Raw genomic sequence first — 18379 nt, 5'->3', positions numbered from 1 at the left:
TTGAATGATCTATGCTAAGCTACGCTAAAAGTGCTATCATCGGACACCGAAAGCTGCTGAATGGATTGAAAGGCGATGAAACTCAACTTATTAGCTCTGGGGGAGTTGGAGAACGAGACTGTTTCCAAAAAAAAGTGGAGTGTTCCTTTAAGGCGAGACACTGCAGGTGAATACTAACAGAATAACTAAGAGCTATAGCTTTACTTACCTAGCTGATTGATTACATACATAACTGTTAAAAAAAATAGTATAACATGTTTTCTAAAATGTTAGGTTTAAATATGCAAATGACCCAAAAGAAGTAAATAAAGGAAGTGCAGCGCACGGATGGATAGAGCTGCAGAACAGCGCGCCCTGGCGTACTAAACCGGCATAACAACTAAAACAACTTACTATTTTCTACAAAACGGTAATGTAATTTTAGTCTTTTATTAATTTATGTCTTTTTTAATAATCTATTTGTAATCAGTTTAAATGTATTATTTTAATAGCTATTTAATTATTCAGTTCGTATTTAACTCATGATTGTTTCATAATTAGTTTTTTATCTTTTGTTATGGTAAAGTAGCTACTTTGAATGATCACTGAGGATTAAATGAGCTGTATAAATAATAAATAAATCGCCCCGCATTACGATATTGCCACTGTCTAAGAATACGACCTGCTGGTTTAAACTAATAATCCCCAAACTATCACAATCCTACAGGTACACCTTTATGACGCGGGTGTTTATTCGGTGCACTGTGCCTTTAAGCAGCAGCGCTTCTCTGATTGGTTGCATTTGGTCACGTGGGCACTTCCTCCTCCGAAGGGGCAGTGCAGAGTACAGTAGGTCTCGAGGTTACGGGTAAGGTAAGACGAATGTTGTTTCAGCACTGTTAAAAAAAATGACATGAAAGCACATCCTTCTGCACATTTAAAAGCAATGCTCTTTTAATATAATTGTCCTCACTGGATAATGAGTGAAGAAATGGCGTTAGCTAGCTTGCTAGAATAGTAATAAATGGCTGGTGGTGCTCATGTTTATTTTGATATTATGACATGCAACTTATTATGCCATGTGCCGCATTACTTTTTAGTTGTAAAGAAGTTCGTTTCCCACTCAAGAAGTGTTTGATTTTTGTTTGAGCTGTTTTGTGATAAAGAGTTTTGTCACTGACATTGAACTTTGCATCGAGTTGGCCTGATAACTAGATCAGATTTCAATCCAGCAAAGTGATAGTTTTTTTAATTAATTATACTTTAATCTGATAAGAAATATTTCAAAATCTAAGCCAAAGTCTATAACATTTAAATAATTTACAGTTCCAGGTGTCCAGAAAGGGTAGCATAGGAATATGCTGATGTATATTAATTGTTAACCTGCATGCCATTTCAAAGGGGGAATGGTTAAATAATTGATTTCGTCATGTTTTTATTTCTTCCTTGAGGTTTTAAAGTGCCTTTGTATCAGAACATGAGTGCGCCAGCCATCACAGATGCTAAATATGTTTTGGGAGAGAAAATGGATGAGGGCATCCCGGACTTTCCTAGTAGTCCACTAGATATCTACAGGAAGAAAGCATCCTTCAGCTGGAAGGACATGTTGCGGTTTCTGGAGGGGGATGAAATCATTGCATTCAAGGTAAGATATTTATGTTTTGCTGATCTTCTAACTTTCTTCTTTTTTTGGAAATGCAATAGAAGCCGTACACACACACACACACACACACACATGCGCTCAAACTGACCTGAGATTTGCCCCTCAAACATTTTTAGCAATAAATTATATGCCCTCGCGTCTCGTACTTCTGATGACAGACATGCCATTAATTCTGAACTTATCAGTATTTTGCACAATTTGTGCGTATAAATATTATGCCAAATAAAAAAATCACATTATACGCACTTTCATGAGATCGGTTTAAACTACAATTAATTTGTAGCATATTACTAATGGGAATACAACAAATTCATCAATGTTTTACAATGAAAATAAAGTAATTTCTAAAGCTGTTTTTAAAACATTTGCTGTATGAATTAAAATAATAGTAAATATATAGTAAATAATAATAGAAATAATAAAAAATAGGCCACAAATAATTCACATATCATAAAATCTCAAAATATATGCCGCTATACAATCACTGGACAAAGTTTTACATATATGTCATTATAACTTGTCTTTTATTATATACAATTATAAAATAAAGCACACATAATAGTTGGGCCTGTTTCAGGATTTCTTTATTTTTATATATTATATGGTGATGGAAAAAACGACTCGCCGTCTTTATGAGAAACTCATCTTTACTGATTACATAATGAATCATTTATGCACAACATTTTGTTGATATTGTGAATGCACACAAATAAAAGCACTTTTTACAATTCCGAATGATGTATTACTCTTATCTTTATGAGCAAAAATTTCTAATGTAAGAAAAATGCAAGTGATCCCGCTGGCGCCTCCATAACCTGCAGCGCATGCTTCATCTGTAACGGTCTAAAACAGAATACAAGCTCCAACAGAATCTCTAAAAGTTGTTTTGCGGTCGTATTCAGACCCTCAGAAGAAATCCTGCTGACACCCCTGCCTAATGTTACTATTATGCAGACTAATAATTACCAAATAAAACCATATAATAAGTTAAAAAGTTTCATAATATTCCAAACATTTGACATATCATACAGCAATTATGCACAAAATAACTGTTACAGCTATAATTGGTCAGGTGTCACCGATACAAATAAAAAGTAAAAGTTTTGGTTTTAGGAGTTTTGTCAGTTTATTTAATTGCACTTTTATTTACTTGTACATTTAGTTCACTTTTAGCGCTTATGCATGTATGATAAACTGGCAGAGCTAAATAATTCTACATGCTTAGGCTTAGCTTTCATCGCATTTATGTAATTTGTTCTGCGACGCATTTGATTCAGATTTTCTAAAAGTTCTGGTCCACAGTAATGGTTACAACTTTCTCAGCTGTGTTTGCGTCTCTCTCTCTCTCTCGGAGCAGCAGCACGTGTTCAGAACGCTGGAGAGTGACCCGCTCTTTGCTCGGCGGCCCGGTGAAGACATCCCAGTGGAGCAGAAGCGAGAGCTCACCTTCCGCCGCTGTAAACAGTTATTTAAGTATGACTTTGTGACACGTGAAGACGTCATGCAGAACCCCTGGAAGATGACCATTCTCAATGACTGTCTGGGAATGTACGATTGGTCTTTGGGAGCCAAATACTTCCTTAACAAAGGGGTGAGCCCATTTCATATGCCCTGCAGAGACCACTAAATGTGGGAGATTAATACACTAACCTTCCCGAAAATTGCTCTGTAATCCTTACAAAATGGGATGGATAAAGCTTACACAGAAGTAATTGAAGTAACATTTTGTTATTATTCGTAAAATTACCCTGTTTGGGATGATTTTTGTTTAATAACTTTTCTTTTGTTAGATGTTTGGAGCCACGGTGGCAAACACAGGATCTCAGAGGCACTTGAAATTTGTGCAGGACATTGAGCAAATGACGGTAAACGATGATGTGCAACAAATACAAAACTGTACGTTAAATGAAAAGCTTGTCAAGGTTTGTGTGCAGAGTACACATGCACTTTATCTTAAATGCGTTCATAGAAGATATGGTTGCTTAGCATTTTTTTCTTTTTTTCACCATGTAATGCATTTTCAAAATCAAGATTTGTATCTCTTAAGATTATTTAACGAACCTAAGCTAACATGGATTGTCAGTAAAGAGATGTATTTCAATGAACTAATGCTGACAAAGGTTAATAAATACTGTAGCAAACGTTAATGCATTAAACAAGGTTAACTTAAGAAGATTTGTTTTGTAGATTATCATACTTTGCCTCTCAAAGTATAATAATTTGCATTCCCTAGTGAAAAATAAATACTGAAATGTATTAAAATACATTTATTTTAAGTTATAAGTTAACTGCAAGTACATTTACATATTTATACAATTTTTTGTACATTGTACTTAACTGGTATACATAAAGTCTGCTAAACTGGAACAACAATTTTTGTTCTTAATGCACTATAGTAGTGCAGAAGCATTGCTCAAGTCCAACTATAGATATACTGCAAATAGATTTGATTGTGAACTACCGCAAGTATCTTACAAGACAGATATTATTCAAAGATTGTACAATACATAAAAAGTAAAATCCTGCTTAATATTGACATTGAAACACAACTTTGCGCACACGCTATACTCCAAATAAAGATTAGTTTGTTATTGTAAGTCTCAAGCGATATGTTAGCAGATTTGAACTGTGCTTCGTATGAATAAATGATTTTTTAAACGCATCACTTTTTGAAGTCTTGCACGTCATTAATACAACTAGGACATATTGAGCTCAGTATTAGGTCATAAACAGGAAGTTCCAGTGTGCTGCAAATCTGCATGTGAGCATATACAAACCAGCTTATTAGTCATGGCAAACCACACGGGCCGCTGACACCTTATTAATGTTGTTTCTGTCTGTTTAGACATTTGGATGCTTTTCACTGACAGAGCTGAGCCACGGGAGCAACACGAGGGCTATGAGGACAACGGCCAGATATGACCCCAGCGCTCAGGTCCTCAGCATGTCCCTCGCTCCAAGATTATACAAACATGGCCTTTCAAATCATTCATTAGTCTAGGTTAATAAATAAACATAAAGTCAAAGTTAACATTCAGATACAGTAAAAAATACTACAGTCTTTTGATGATTCATGATAGCTCAAGTATTAGCAACCATGCTAATGCTAACCATGCTATTTTTATAGTGTTTATATGTTATCTGAATGACTCGGTCCTCGTCGTAGCGCACAAAGCCACCTGTCATTACAAAAGCTTTCTTATGACGGTTTTTACTGTCCCTTCCTGCTGCAGAATTAGTTTAGACGGCCCTAGCTAATTTGTGTTGTTTTGAAATCCTCAGGAGTTTGTGATAAACTCTCCAGACTTTGAAGCAGCCAAGTTCTGGGTGGGGAACCTGGGAAAGACGGCTACTCATTCAGTGGTGTTCGCACAGCTCTACACCCCTGATGGCCAATGCCACGGCCTTCACTCTTTTGTAGTCCAAGTACGTGTGAAAATACATTTTTCAGTTAATTGGCTTGTCTCTTTACAGCATGTGTGAATAATTTGGTTTTAATGTAATTAAATTTGTAGGTCAGAGATCCAAAGACCTTGCTAGCAATGCCAGGAGTGATGGTTGGGGACATGGGGAAGAAACTGGGTCAGAACGGACTGGATAATGGGTGAGTTTACTGCTAGGCTGTTGTGATTACAGGATTTGACCTTTAGATGGCGTTAAAAGAAAACCATAAAACAATATGTAATATATCTCTCTGTTTATATAAATGAAAATGCCGTTCTTCACGCTTTTCATTGAAATCACTTCACAAAAAAATATTTTTTGCAATGTTTAAAATGACTTTTTTTGGTCAGTTTTGCCGTATTCCACAATGTGAGGATACCTCGGGAAAACTTGCTGAACAAAACAGGGGATGTTACGCCTGACGGACGCTACGTTTCACCTTTTAAAGTAAGCGATGTTATGTCGCTGTCTAAGAAACATTGCATATTCCTCCTGGTTGTATTGCATTTAAACCGAAAATTATGTTTACAAAAAAGGTTATATACATACACATCAGTAATAGCAATAGAACAGCACATAATAAGCTTCGCTAATGTTCATTTTCTGTCTTAAATAGCGCAGGTATATTTGTAGCAGCAGTCAACAATGTGTTAAAATTATTATTTTTATATTTTCTACCGTTAATGCATCAAATACAACTAATTTTGATATACATTGCCAAGAACTTCATTTGGACATCTCCATATTTTGAATAAAAAGATTTTTGCACCCTCAGATTTTTCATGTTGTCCTGTCCCAACAATCATCAGTGGAAAGCTTATTTAGTAAAACATAAAACATTTTCGACATTCGACATGAATTTCACATAAACCTAAATTAATATTAAAAACAAGGATTGACCATTCGTGATACCTGACGCATTAGTTATGTCAATATTTAGAACTGAATTGTGACACCTTTTATATTTTTTTAAATATAGGATATGTGCAAAGCGACAGTATTTTCTTTGTTATTATGAACGTCGGAAAAACTAGAGTTATTTTATACCTGTGTGGACATCTTGCAACGCTTTACTCCGTCTGCAGTAAGAGAAAGCAGTGGGGCAGCAGCTGTGCTGTGCTATGCAACATGTACAAGAAGGAATCCTTATGCTTTCATTTCAAACAAACAGGGAGTTTTCAATCACAGGGAAAGCCAGAACATCAGCCAACATTACTGACTGAAAGACATAAAGGGGTTTTATAGAGGCGAGAGGATGAATATGAATCTATGAGATATAATTTGCCACATTTTTCCTCACATTCTTTGTCTCATTTTTTTTTTGGTTTGGTCTAGTCATCTCTGCTGTGTGTTTTCAATTACTTCATCATGTTTCTTTCCATCTTGTATTTCTAACTATAAACTTTTACAGGATCCCAATAAGCGGTTTGGGGCATCTTTAGGGGCTCTGTCGGGAGGCAGGGTGGGCATTACAAGGATGGCACTGGTCAATCTGAAGCTTGCGGTGACTGTGGCCGTGCGATTCTCCGCCACACGCAGACAGTTTGGGCCCAAAGAAGACCAGGAGGTTCCGGTGCTAGAATATCAGCTGCAGGTACGGAACACTGACACCCTCCACAGTCTCCAGCAGAAAACACTACAGCGGGAAGACTCCTTTTTCTTCCTTTATTTGACCTTTTCTTCCTTAAAATACGTTTTTTAGAACTTTTAATTTTAATATATATATTTTTTTATTGTGAACAAAAAATTAGATTTAAAAATCAAACGTGAGCATATTTATTTTTACATTATCCACCTGCAGAAATAACGATAGAACTGTAAGTCCTATTATACATGTATTTTTGTTCAGTACTTTCTTGTGTAAATACAAATAACAAATGAATAAAAATGTCAAAAGTAAAAACATTTAATGGATTTTTTTACATCCGCCAATGCATTTTTTTGAGAGTATGTTCTTCCACTTTGCAGATGTAGTTTTCAGGATGTCACTGAAGGTTGCTTATGCTTTATACTAATTTCATAGATCAAATGTGCAAGCGTATGTGTGCATATGTGTCCTCTGTTGCAGCAATGGCGTCTTATTCCATTCCTGGCAGCCGCGTACGCACTGGAGCACTTCACCAGATCCTTCTGCATGAACTTTGTGGAATTTCAGATTGGACTCTTAATGAAGGACAAAAGCGACAGACAGGTAAACAGCATACTAAAGATACGGTTTAGGTATGCTGAATGTACAAGCATCAGTTTGTGAAACACGCACCTTTTTTTACATTCCGATCTCTATATTCTGAAAGTCTAGGGATGTTCTTGATGACGTGTAGGTTGTGTGTCGCTTTTCAGGCCGAACTGGGAAGAGAGATCCACGCCGTGTCGTGCGCTAGCAAACCTCTGGGATCGTGGACAGCCCAGCGAGGCATTCAGGAATGTCGAGAGGCTTGTGGAGGACACGGTTATCTTGCCAGTGAGGAATTTCGAACTAAAGTTTGACGGCTAATATCTAAAGAACTTCCAGTCAGCTTCTGTTAATCTGTTTATTTATCGGTGTTAAGTGAACCGGCTGGGAGATCTGCGTGATGACAACGACCCAAACTGCACATATGAGGGTGACAACAACGTCCTCCTGCAGCAGACCAGCAACTATCTGCTCAGCTGGCTTCAACACAAGCAGCAAGGTCTCTACACGCTCGGTTTTCATACTGCTGGAGATAGAGGTTACACTGATTGGCTTTTACTTGCACATTTTTCATTTAGGGTCACGAAGGGTCATTTAGGGTTCAAAGATTTGACGCATGGATGTGTTTTAGAAAGGCTGTGCAAATTTTTTTGTGACCCCCATTGGTTTCCATGCAGTCGATCAATAAGCAAACGGAAAACCTTTATTGAAACTCACTCTGACGCTAAAATGTAAAGGACATAAGATATTGTAAAAATCGGAACGCAAAACTTTCCCAAAACTGAGGTCTCGTTGTGTTGAAGATTCAAAGAAAAGTCGTCAAGTTTCACAATCAGTCTATCAAACGTTGTTTTTTGGTTGTAAATGTGGACCTCAGTTACTAGACTGCTGCAGCTCTTAAAAGAAGTGTGAGAGATTGATTTTACCCTCACACGGTTTTGAGAACCAGACATAACAAAAAGGCAGGGAGTACAAATAACTATAAATACTCACACTAAGTGCAATTCATTTCTGGTAAAGTCTTGAAGCTATTTACACGTCGGTGTGCAAATAGTCTCCGCAAAAGTCACTTTTTTGTTTTGTGTCATTTGGTAACCATGACGTTTTTTGCAATTTGGTTTTGGAGGTATGTAGGATATGAAGAATGCTTTTTGTGTTTTTCTCCCTTAAATCAAGGTAAAGGAAGGATTGAATCCCCTCTTGAGACCGTGAACTTTTTAGAGGACATGGACAGCATTCTGCAGAGCAAGTTCACAGTTGGCTCAGTGGAAGAGTGCATGAACTCAGCCGGTACGCAACATTAACTCTACATTCTCCATAACAGGGACACATATCTGTACATTCTTCACAACCGCACACACCAGCCACATTATTCATCTAGCATTCACTTCACCTCAGTTACCTTTGTTCTCCTGGTGCTCTTCTTTTTCTTCTTTTAGACTCCAGACTCCAGATTCAAACTTTGTTTTGTGGATAGTTTTAGCCTTTTTTTTTTTTATAACTATAATTAAAAAAAAAAAAAAAAAAAAAAAAAAAAAAATATATATATATATATATATATATATATATATATATATATATATATATATATATATATATATAAAGGGGTATTAAAAGGTATAACGTATTCTTTATTACTCATAATGTGTGCTTATTATTATATAATTATATTAATAAGTAATAGTTAAGTCTTAAGTAAAGTGTTACTGAACTTCATTTGATGGGGATATTTTGTGTATTTAGGTATTTAACATAACAGCCTGAAATGCAATTTATCAGATGTTTTTATTTAGCATTTATTACACGTCTTTTCTCTTATTTATGTAACCATATAGAAACTGTACAGTATAGTGTTGCATTTATGCCGATTTTATCACTTTTTTTTTTTTTTTTTTTTTACGCTGTAATACAGAATTGATTTTTCTCAGACCCAAAACTTGAATCATTTAGATTCAAGCACTGGTATTTTCCCCAAGAAATCCAATTCTGGTTCAGTTCTGTTTTAGTTTGGTTTTAATAGAGTCGCTATTCGTTTACACCCAGAGGAAACCAAATAAACAAAACGAGCCATTTTCATATCCCACTTTCATGCTTCTGGTTTTGTGTAATCCCCGATGCTTGTGTGTGCGGCGTTTTCTTCTCCTGAGCGCATTATCTAACACGTAAACCGCCGCACCTCCGCCGCACACCGAGAGAATGTGAGAATCTGCGTCACGCTGTGTTTTTGTGTAGTTTACTGTTAAAAGCGCTGCTTGATGCGGCAGGCTGCTCCAGTGGGAGAGTTTTACATCCTGAACCGAGCTGCACATCTGCTAAACATCTGCTCTCTTTATTGACATCATTCCTCGGCTGGTGACTCAACTCATTGTTGCCTGGTTACAGGGGTCAGAGGACCCTTGTTTTAATTGGACGAGGATAGGGAGTGGACCACTTGGCTTTTAACTGACTTTTGTCACCTATCGCATCACGTGACAAGTGTCCAGGGGGTTTTCAAATGCTAGACCGGTCGTAATATTGCTTTTCATCCCAGCTGTTTTGCTCAACACTTTGAATGCTCTCATTCTTTACTTACTGTATAATAGTCCATGACTTGAATCAGTCTTTTTTAAGCCAACTAAATTGTGACACACTGAAGGAATATTTCATCCAAACATTGTGTCATCATTTACTCATCCCTCATGTTCTTTCAAACCTATAGGTTTTTAACATAAGCCTTTATATATTATTTTAAAGTATTATATTAATACATATAAAAATAATAGTGTCATAGAACAAACTGTCAGAAAAAAACACGCATGATACAAAGCTTCATTTTCAGCATCTTTACTCCAGTCATCAGGATCACATGATCCTTCAGAAATCTTATATTATGATTTATTATCAGTGTTGAAAACAGTTCTGCTTAATATTTTTTGGAACCTGTGATACTTTTATCAGGATTCTTTGATCAATAAAAGATTAAAAATCACAGCATTTCAAATAGTGATGTTTTACAACAATAAACACTACTGATCATTTTTATTCTTTTTTTTTTTAACTTTGCATTACAGGAATAAATTATATTTTAAAATATTTTAAAATATAAAAAATAAATTATATTGTAATAGCATATATTCAGATTTATTGACTGACTGGCAGTAGTATTGTTTTGATTAAACCCATACTTGTTGGGGCTTAGATATTTTGGCAATATCTTGATTGCATAAATTTTGAATATATCCCCAACTTTTAAATATTTTTGCCCAGGAAGCCTCAGTCACAGTCTAGATATTTTCAAAGCAACAAACCAGTGTCACTTTATACATCAGTACCAACGTAAATATTCCCCTTCAAATATTTATCATACTCACTCACTTCATCAGAACTTATTTGCTTGACTGAGTCTAGTGGAGATATTTGAATAAAGTTTCAGTCTGTGTGGTCTTGTTTCACAACCTTCTTTTCGTAACAAGCTTATTTTCTTATTGAGAGAGGGTTGAGGGTTGTTTTCTGATTTATTAGTTCCTTTATAAGATGGGGAAGCAGTTTTGTTGTTTATAAATCTTAAGGATGTTATGGATGTCTTGGATTGTACTGATTAGGTTAAATTTCACAGCTTTATATTCTTGGTCAGAAGGTTTGGATTTTGCTGTTGTTGCATGAATGCGCTCAAGTTCGTCTCTCTGTGGACTTGGAGTTCAGGTTACTTCTGCGTCATGAGATGAAGAAACACTTCCAAACCTCAACCATCCAAAACACGAGACCTCTTGTTCTTTAGTCACAGTCCCCACCCAGATACCTAATCCACGATTACATCTGAGTGTGATCATTCCAACAATAAATCCAACATCTCTTCAATATTTCTTTAGTCTTATTAAGTGGCCTTTTTTCGCTGCCCTTTCCACATAATTGTGAAAATTGTTTATTCGGTTTGTTTTAACAGTCACCAGTTTCTTGCATCATCTGTCCATCTTTTCAATGTTTTATATCATTGGATGTTGTGTCCTCAGTGCCTCTGGCAGCGTATAAGTGGCTGGTGTGTTTCTTGCTGGGCGAGAGCCAGAGGAAGCTGTTTCGTGAGAAATCCTCTGGACTGGGAGACTTTGAGGCACGAAACAACAGCCAAGTATGTTTTAATCCTGACTTTCATTGCATGAGACCTTAAAATGTTAGTATCTATGCTTGCTGGCGGCTCAGTTGGAGGTTAGGTATGCTATAGGTTTGTAAAACACTTTACCCAGCTACCTTTTACCTCACACTGAGTGTTTCACAATGGAAATGTATCTGTTTGCATGTGCTTTTAAGCAAAACGCACATACACGCGTATTTTTAAAGGGTTTTTTTGCCCGTGTTTTTCATTATGCATCGTTTTAAGTTAGTAGGTAATTTTTTATTTATTTTATTTTGCGATGGAATGTTTTATTAATTTGTGAATTTTAATGAATTCCCAGCGCTTTAGTGTTGCCTTGAAGTCCTTAACTGAGGCTTTCGACTGGAAGTTATAGCTATGATATATAGATATCCATTTAAGAGTCGTGTTTCACCTTGTAGCTGCTTTGCTATTCGTAAGTGTTGTTTTTGCTAATATTTCAGGTTGAATCGCGGGATAGGGCACACATTAATACCTTCTGTACAGTGTTGTTCCATTTATGACTTTCATCTAATATAAAACAGACCTCAGGTTCCTCAGACATGCCTTAAACGTTGACCAGACACTTGGCTCAGACGTATCACTTACTTAATATATATTCCACTGAGCTACAAATCTGCATCACACTGGGCATTTCAAAGGGCCGCTGTCTGACCTCCACATCTTGAAGGATTTAAAGCCTTTTTGCCATATCAGATTCGTTTAGACTCGTATATGCGCTCCGCAGGGTCAGAATCGCATGTAGGATGTGTGAAAGCTGTTTGCATCACGTTTCAAATGATACGAAAGCATCGCGTTTGGACCAGATCTGACCTCAGCGCGGTAACGAAACACAGCAGTCACACCACATGCGCATCCAGCGACCCACTAAATTGTTCGGACGCTTATACGTTAACCATTTCGAAACCGATATTTAGTTTTATCTAATGCCGTGACATACTTTTTAGAAACGTGGCTCAAAAGTCTGGGGTCACTTTGGGTGTGTTCTGCGCGTTTTACGAGGGTCTAGTCCAGCCAAAAACAAGCAGTCGGTTGAAGGTCGTATGATATAATGAGTAGAGCTTGGACGGTGTCCAGCGAGCTTCTCCGCCTTGAGCTTGAGCGCTTTGCTGACGTGAACTAGAACAGAGAATATGACCGAGCAGGTTACGGTATGTGACCGATTCAATTATCTTAAAGCGTTCGCTGAGGGCAAGAGAGAAATTAACAAAACAGACCTCCTTCGCACATAATACTGACCCAGCAACCACCAAACACAGCGAATCACTGTCTAGCAACCAGACACAAACACAAGAGTTTTTTTCGTTTAGTTTCCCCCCCCTCTATAAACATATTAGTGTCTCGTCTGTGTGTCATGACTGTCATTGTGCCGTCGCGACCTGGCTTGCGATTATGTGGGTCAAACTGTCTTCGTTTGCTCCTGGACTCCATAAACCATCTCAGTAGATATATATATATGTTTGAGTTTGTGTCCTTGGATTGGCTTTTCCTGTAACTCATCTTTCTCTCTCTGTAGGTGTATTATTGTCGCTCATTGGCTGTGGCCTACATTGAGTACACAGTGCTGCAGCGTTTCCATGATCTGATTCAGGACGGACAGACTCCAGCTGCTCTCAGATCAGTGCTGGGGCGTCTCTGTGCTGTCTATGGCCTGTGGACCCTCACCAACCACATGGCCATTCTGTATCAGGGTAAACCACTGCTCTCTGCAATCGTTTCTTTGTTTTTCCTTTCATGTCTGTTGGTGCTGGCTGTGTGAGGCATACGACGCGTCAGGGATATAACGGACTGCACAACTTTTGCTAGATTTTTGCCCTTTTTTAGTCTGTTCGGTTTGGCACAAGTTTCCAAAAGTCAGAGCGAGTCATTTGGGTTGACATATTTCATAAAAAAACACTTGCAGACTGTGAAAGCACAGGCTGCGATTAGATCCAGTAAGAGGACATCAAACATTTGATATTTAGAACACAGATCACGCGTCCAATAAATTGAAACTCTGATTGTGTTTGGTATATGATGTCGACTGTAACTGATCTGTAACTAAAGCTGCGTACTTGTGCACTGTTCTATAAATAGTATAATAGTATAAATAGTGAGTAGTGTGTTCACACTGAAAAGTTTTTCATCTGCTACATGTCGTGTGCCAGTTAGGAAATGTTTAGAATTTTCAGTTAGTAAAAAAAAAAAAATTGCTAAATACGATTGAGTGCACAGTGCGTAAGTGCACAGCGTTTAGTGCGTCATTTGGGACACAGTCTGCAAGTGCATGATGCCTGGTGTTTTAAAACTGTTCCGATTTTAAACATCACGTAGCCTTTACGTACAACTGTCTTGATAATTGATGAAGAAATGTTCATATCTGCGTATCATGATTTCAAAACGATCGTGTGACACTGAAGACTGCAGTAATGACTTCTGAAAATATATTCACAGAAATAATTGCATTTTAAAAATCACAGTCACAGCATCACTGCTTTAACCACTTTTAACAAATAAATGTAGCCTAAAATGAGCATAAAATGTTGGTTTTAATACTATTATTTAATATTAATGCAATAACTACAATTAGCAATGAAAAATGCATTGATACATTTTTTATTCTTTACTACATTAGGTAATAAAACAACAATTGTTAGGTCATTTTAGCTCGGTTCCATTAAATAACACTAGCAGACACAACTTTTAATTCTTGGTAACATGTTACAGTAAGGTTCATTAGTTAACACTGGTTAACAACATTAGTAAACGTTCTAAGAATGAACAAAACCTCTCTTAGTTAAAGTTAATTTCACCATTTACCATTGCATCATTAAAATAATAAGCTGTGTTTGTTAACATTAGTTAATGCACTGTGAGCTAACAATGAACAACTGTATTTTCATTAACTAACATTACCAAAGATTAATCTTTTTATTTTTTGTTCATGTTAGTTAATACGTTAACAAATGTTAACAAATGACACCTTCTTGTAAAGTGTTACCAGATTATCCAAGAATGCTTTAGTTTAACTAATGTTAGTGACTAGTGTTACCAAATGGAACCATTATTATAAAATGTTACTAAAAATCACATTTTATTTTAATAATCCACTTACTAAAAGTAACCTTGCAACTGCACGTCAACTAACCTTTATTAGAGTATTAGTAGACTGTCAAGGATTAAGGTCAGTAGAATCAGCTAATGAAAATATTGCTTCAACCTAAATTTTTTTTATTTGGTCTGCTTGTGTTTTCAGGAGGTTATTTTTCTGGCCGACAGCCGGTTGACTTCATCCACACAGCCATTCTCACCCTGTGTCTGCAGGTTAGTGTTGTTTTAGCTGTAGCTTGCATCAGGAAGTCTTCCTCACTGCAGGTGCCCTGTCGTTTTCTCTGCCTAGCTGAAGGACGACGCTGTAGCGCTGGTCGATGTGATTGCTCCTCCTGACTTCATCCTAAACTCGCCCATTGGCAAAGCTGACGGCGAGGTAAGAGAACTTGTGCACATACGCTGCGACTGTGGAATCACTTATTGTAGATAAATGTCTCTGCAAGCTGCAGAAGTGATCATCTAATTCACAGCGACTCCAAAGAAGTATTTTCTTACCTGTTTTTTCAGTGGCTTTTAATCAACTGGCTGAAAGGTGATTTTTAGTGCTTGATCCGTATGAGTTCAGTTGCTTTGAGTTCACAAAAGTGTTTTAGCAAAGTAGCTTCTTTTGTGCTTTCATGTGTATTTAATGTTTTATCAGTTCTTTTAAATGTACATTTTTTATAATTATGTTTTAACAAATAAATACAGCCACGGAGAGCATAAGAGACTTTTAAACATTAAAAATGTAAAAAAAATATATATAAATCCAAACTTTTGACCAGTGATGTGTGTGTATCCACTTTTTAAAACATTTTAAAGCCACTGTTGAAACTAGTACTTTTTATTTATTTTCAAAACTACTGTCCATTTTATTTAGGGAAGTTTCAGTGGAAAAGAAAAATGCATATTTATACAATCGTTTACACGTTTGGACAAAAAAGGTGTTTCCTAAACATAATTATTTTTTCTGTTAGTCTATTAAAACTGGCCTTTGAAACTGACAGCTAGTGATGACGCAATGTTTACTGGAAAATATTGCAGCTTAACGTGTCACATTAAAGTCAACATCAGCTAATGAAATCAACAATTATTACAACTCTGGGTGGTGGATCTATCTCCTCGTTTCACGAAACAGCAAGAAAAAAGGAGTTAATTAAAACAAACTCATTTCCAGCAATTGGAAAATCTGGAGGGTTTTTCCATTGTACTGCCCTTAAGGGTGTTTTAAATCCTTTTAGAAACATGATTTTGACTAGACATTATGGTTACTGACTCATTCCTCCAGTCATATTCTCTCAGCATTTCTTTGGCAGGACATACATTTCTGAGTTGAAGAAGAAAACAGAGCTTTATTGAAACACTAGGCAGAGCAGAGCAGTCACACACACACACACACACACACACACACACACACACACACACACACACACACACACACACACACACACACACACACACACGCTCACACACGCCCCACTGACACAGAGACCTTTATACTGATTCCCCTGCTGAGTGAGACACTTCATATTTACAGTTGGGGAGATGTTTACTGGAAATGAACTCTTCACTTTGGCCTTGAGTTCATTCTCTGACTCATGAACCAATGTTCTGATAAAAGGGAAGACTTATTTATTAAAGCCATTCACGTGCTTGTTTTTTACTACTACACGGTTTCTGTAATTCTCCCTGTCATAAATGAAAGCCTTAAAAAGTCTTAAATCAGAGCAGAAATCTATGAAGTCATGACATGAAATGTTTCACGGTTCCATGTATTTCTGTTTTTCAATACAAATATCTAAACCTCATTAAATCAAGATGCATTTGGTTGAGATGCAAAAAGGAAAACTGTAACATCATTTTAGTTTTATTTATGAACTTAGTTAATCAATTAAGGATGCTTAGATATTTGTATTATTAAACAAAACAAAAAACTGTAGAAGCACTTCAATGTGATCAGTAATGGGAGCAAAGGTATTCATAATTATTTTTGGTAAAATAAATATAAAAGGAATGGAGATCAGTTGTAAATTGTGTGTAAATGTTTTTTTTGTTTTTTGTTTTTTTTTAAATAAGGACTTTGTGATTCTGTATATCTTTGTTTCTTGTGTATTTCAGCTCTACAAAAACCTGTGGTCTACAGTCATGCAGGGTAAGAATGTCCTGGAGCGGCCATCTTGGTGGGCCGAGTTTTGTTCAGACAAACCCGCGGTTGGATCTCTCCGAGCCAAACTCTAACGCTTCATAGGAGACGGGATGGCTAACATTCATCTGTTCCTCCTTAAAGATTTCTAATGATATTATAATACAGTCATTTGGTCGTCATTGATAAATTGAGTTTATTGGAAAGATAGCGACAGTTTAAGGAATATGACAGGAAAGTTCAAAAAGTCCAAGAAGAATCTCAACTGTTGATCTTGGTGTAAACTGATTCACTATCACTTACTAATATTAACAGAAAGCAATATTTGTGATGTACTGTAAACAATCACAAGCTCTTATCATAGCACTTCCTGATTAATTTGACTGATAAATGTTGCTTTGTTGAAAGCTTGTGTCATAGATCATCAAACAACTAAATCATAGCAAAACCCTTAACAATAACAGTGTTTAGATGCTAACTAATTGTACAAATAAAGCACATGTTGATAACTGCTTTCATATAGATTTACGGTGGAGTGAACATGTATGACTGACTGTTTTAAATCACGTTAAATGATTTTGTGTAATTATAATAAATCTTGACTTTTTATCTAAATAAATATTTTTTAATACTTTGTACTGAAGTCTTTTCATTTATACATGAATGCAGCGCAGTTGTATTTTTTATGGTGAATTATCCCATGTTGAAACATGGCACAGTCCTAAAGTATGAAAACACGTTTAATAGAGATGATTTCCCCCATTTAAATATGGCTGTGCCGTGTATCAGGTGTAATCTTTTTACTTTTTATGCTTTTGGGGCATGTTAGACAATTATAAGAGCCCATTGTATTGTGCAATTCCTAAATTTAGATAATACAAAGTTCTGTCATGAAACTCTAGATGGTGCAGTTCAATACATCTAACTCAATCTGACATAATGACATCATTATTACTCGGCATAGCTGATTGGTTCACTCCTGTATTGGTAGCCAGTGAACTTGCTGCTACTACATGACTAGTGCCTGCTGTAGCAGTTTACAGCGTGCTTCAGAAACCCTCCACCTTCCCCAGCTCCACCTGTATAGATCTGATACGCCGTGAAATTGTACACTATAGTGGGGTTGTTTCATGTATACAGAAGTATTTCTTGCATGCTCACAGTAGCATGTTGTGGATGTATTGAGGGTAGCAAGCATCTATTCCGCCAAGACCAAACACATTAACATTGTTGTGCGTTGCTATGCAAATCAGTGAGAGTTGTCATTACACAAATACATTTATTCAGCAAGGATGCGCTGAATTGATTAAAAAAATCTGCTTGTTATATTGAACGCAGGAATAAATGTATTTCGGTTGACCCTCTCTTTTTCAGCATTTGTTGCTCCAGCTACGTGCCGTTCTTTGAGTCCCCATTCGTGTGATTGGCTGAGAGAACGCATGCCTTCATTCCACACAATGACGTGAGGTCTCCGCCGATGGCCCTGGACAACAGCGTGCCTGTGTTTGTGTTTCTGCAAGAGCGTCTCATTGAATTAACATTCTTACACACATGGATTGTGGATTGTTTGGAGCGCTCCACTAGTTTGCTTGTATTGATGTGGTCAGGTTTATTGTAGCGGACTTCGCAGCTGATGAACTTGAACGCGACCATCTGAAATGTGCATTGCTTTCAAACATCGATGAGTGTATTTGAACAAAATATGTTTTAGATTTTATATTCAGCTAGTGTTTTGTTCAATATTTACATGATATACCATAGTAATACCATAATACTTTT

General features: G+C 36.7%; 1 protein-coding gene across 1 annotated transcript; it reads left to right on the top strand.

The window, feature by feature from the left end:
- The first annotated feature begins 710 nt into the window (after window positions 1–710).
- On the top strand, window positions 711–17236 carry acox3 (acyl-CoA oxidase 3, pristanoyl). Its single transcript, XM_043243096.1, has 18 exons — window positions 711–852; window positions 1431–1624; window positions 3000–3233; window positions 3433–3507; window positions 4488–4577; window positions 4925–5068; window positions 5158–5246; window positions 5437–5533; window positions 6498–6680; window positions 7155–7277; window positions 7427–7547; window positions 7636–7758; window positions 8436–8549; window positions 11249–11364; window positions 12905–13079; window positions 14624–14691; window positions 14768–14854; window positions 16576–17236. The coding sequence occupies exons 2-18, from the start codon at window positions 1457–1459 to the stop codon at window positions 16693–16695; spliced, it is 2127 nt and encodes a 708-aa protein (XP_043099031.1). The 5' UTR covers window positions 711–852; window positions 1431–1456; the 3' UTR covers window positions 16696–17236.
- The last annotated feature ends 1143 nt before the right edge of the window (window positions 17237–18379 follow it).

Source organism: Puntigrus tetrazona, chromosome 7 (genome assembly GCF_018831695.1).
Source record: "Puntigrus tetrazona isolate hp1 chromosome 7, ASM1883169v1, whole genome shotgun sequence".
Classification (NCBI taxonomy): Eukaryota; Metazoa; Chordata; class Actinopteri; order Cypriniformes; family Cyprinidae; genus Puntigrus; species Puntigrus tetrazona.
This window is presented reverse-complemented; position numbering and strand designations above follow the sequence as displayed.

Excerpts from the sequence above, each read along its gene's own strand:
- acox3 (XM_043243096.1), top strand. The coding sequence starts at position 1,457 with ATGAGTGCGCCAGCCATCACAGATGCTAAATATGTTTTGGGAGAGAAA. Across the intron at positions 11,365-12,904 it reads AGGCACGAAACAACAGCCAA|GTGTATTATTGTCGCTCATT; the intron begins GTATGTTTTAAT and ends CTCTCTCTGTAG. Across the intron at positions 14,855-16,575 it reads TTGGCAAAGCTGACGGCGAG|CTCTACAAAAACCTGTGGTC; the intron begins GTAAGAGAACTT and ends TGTGTATTTCAG.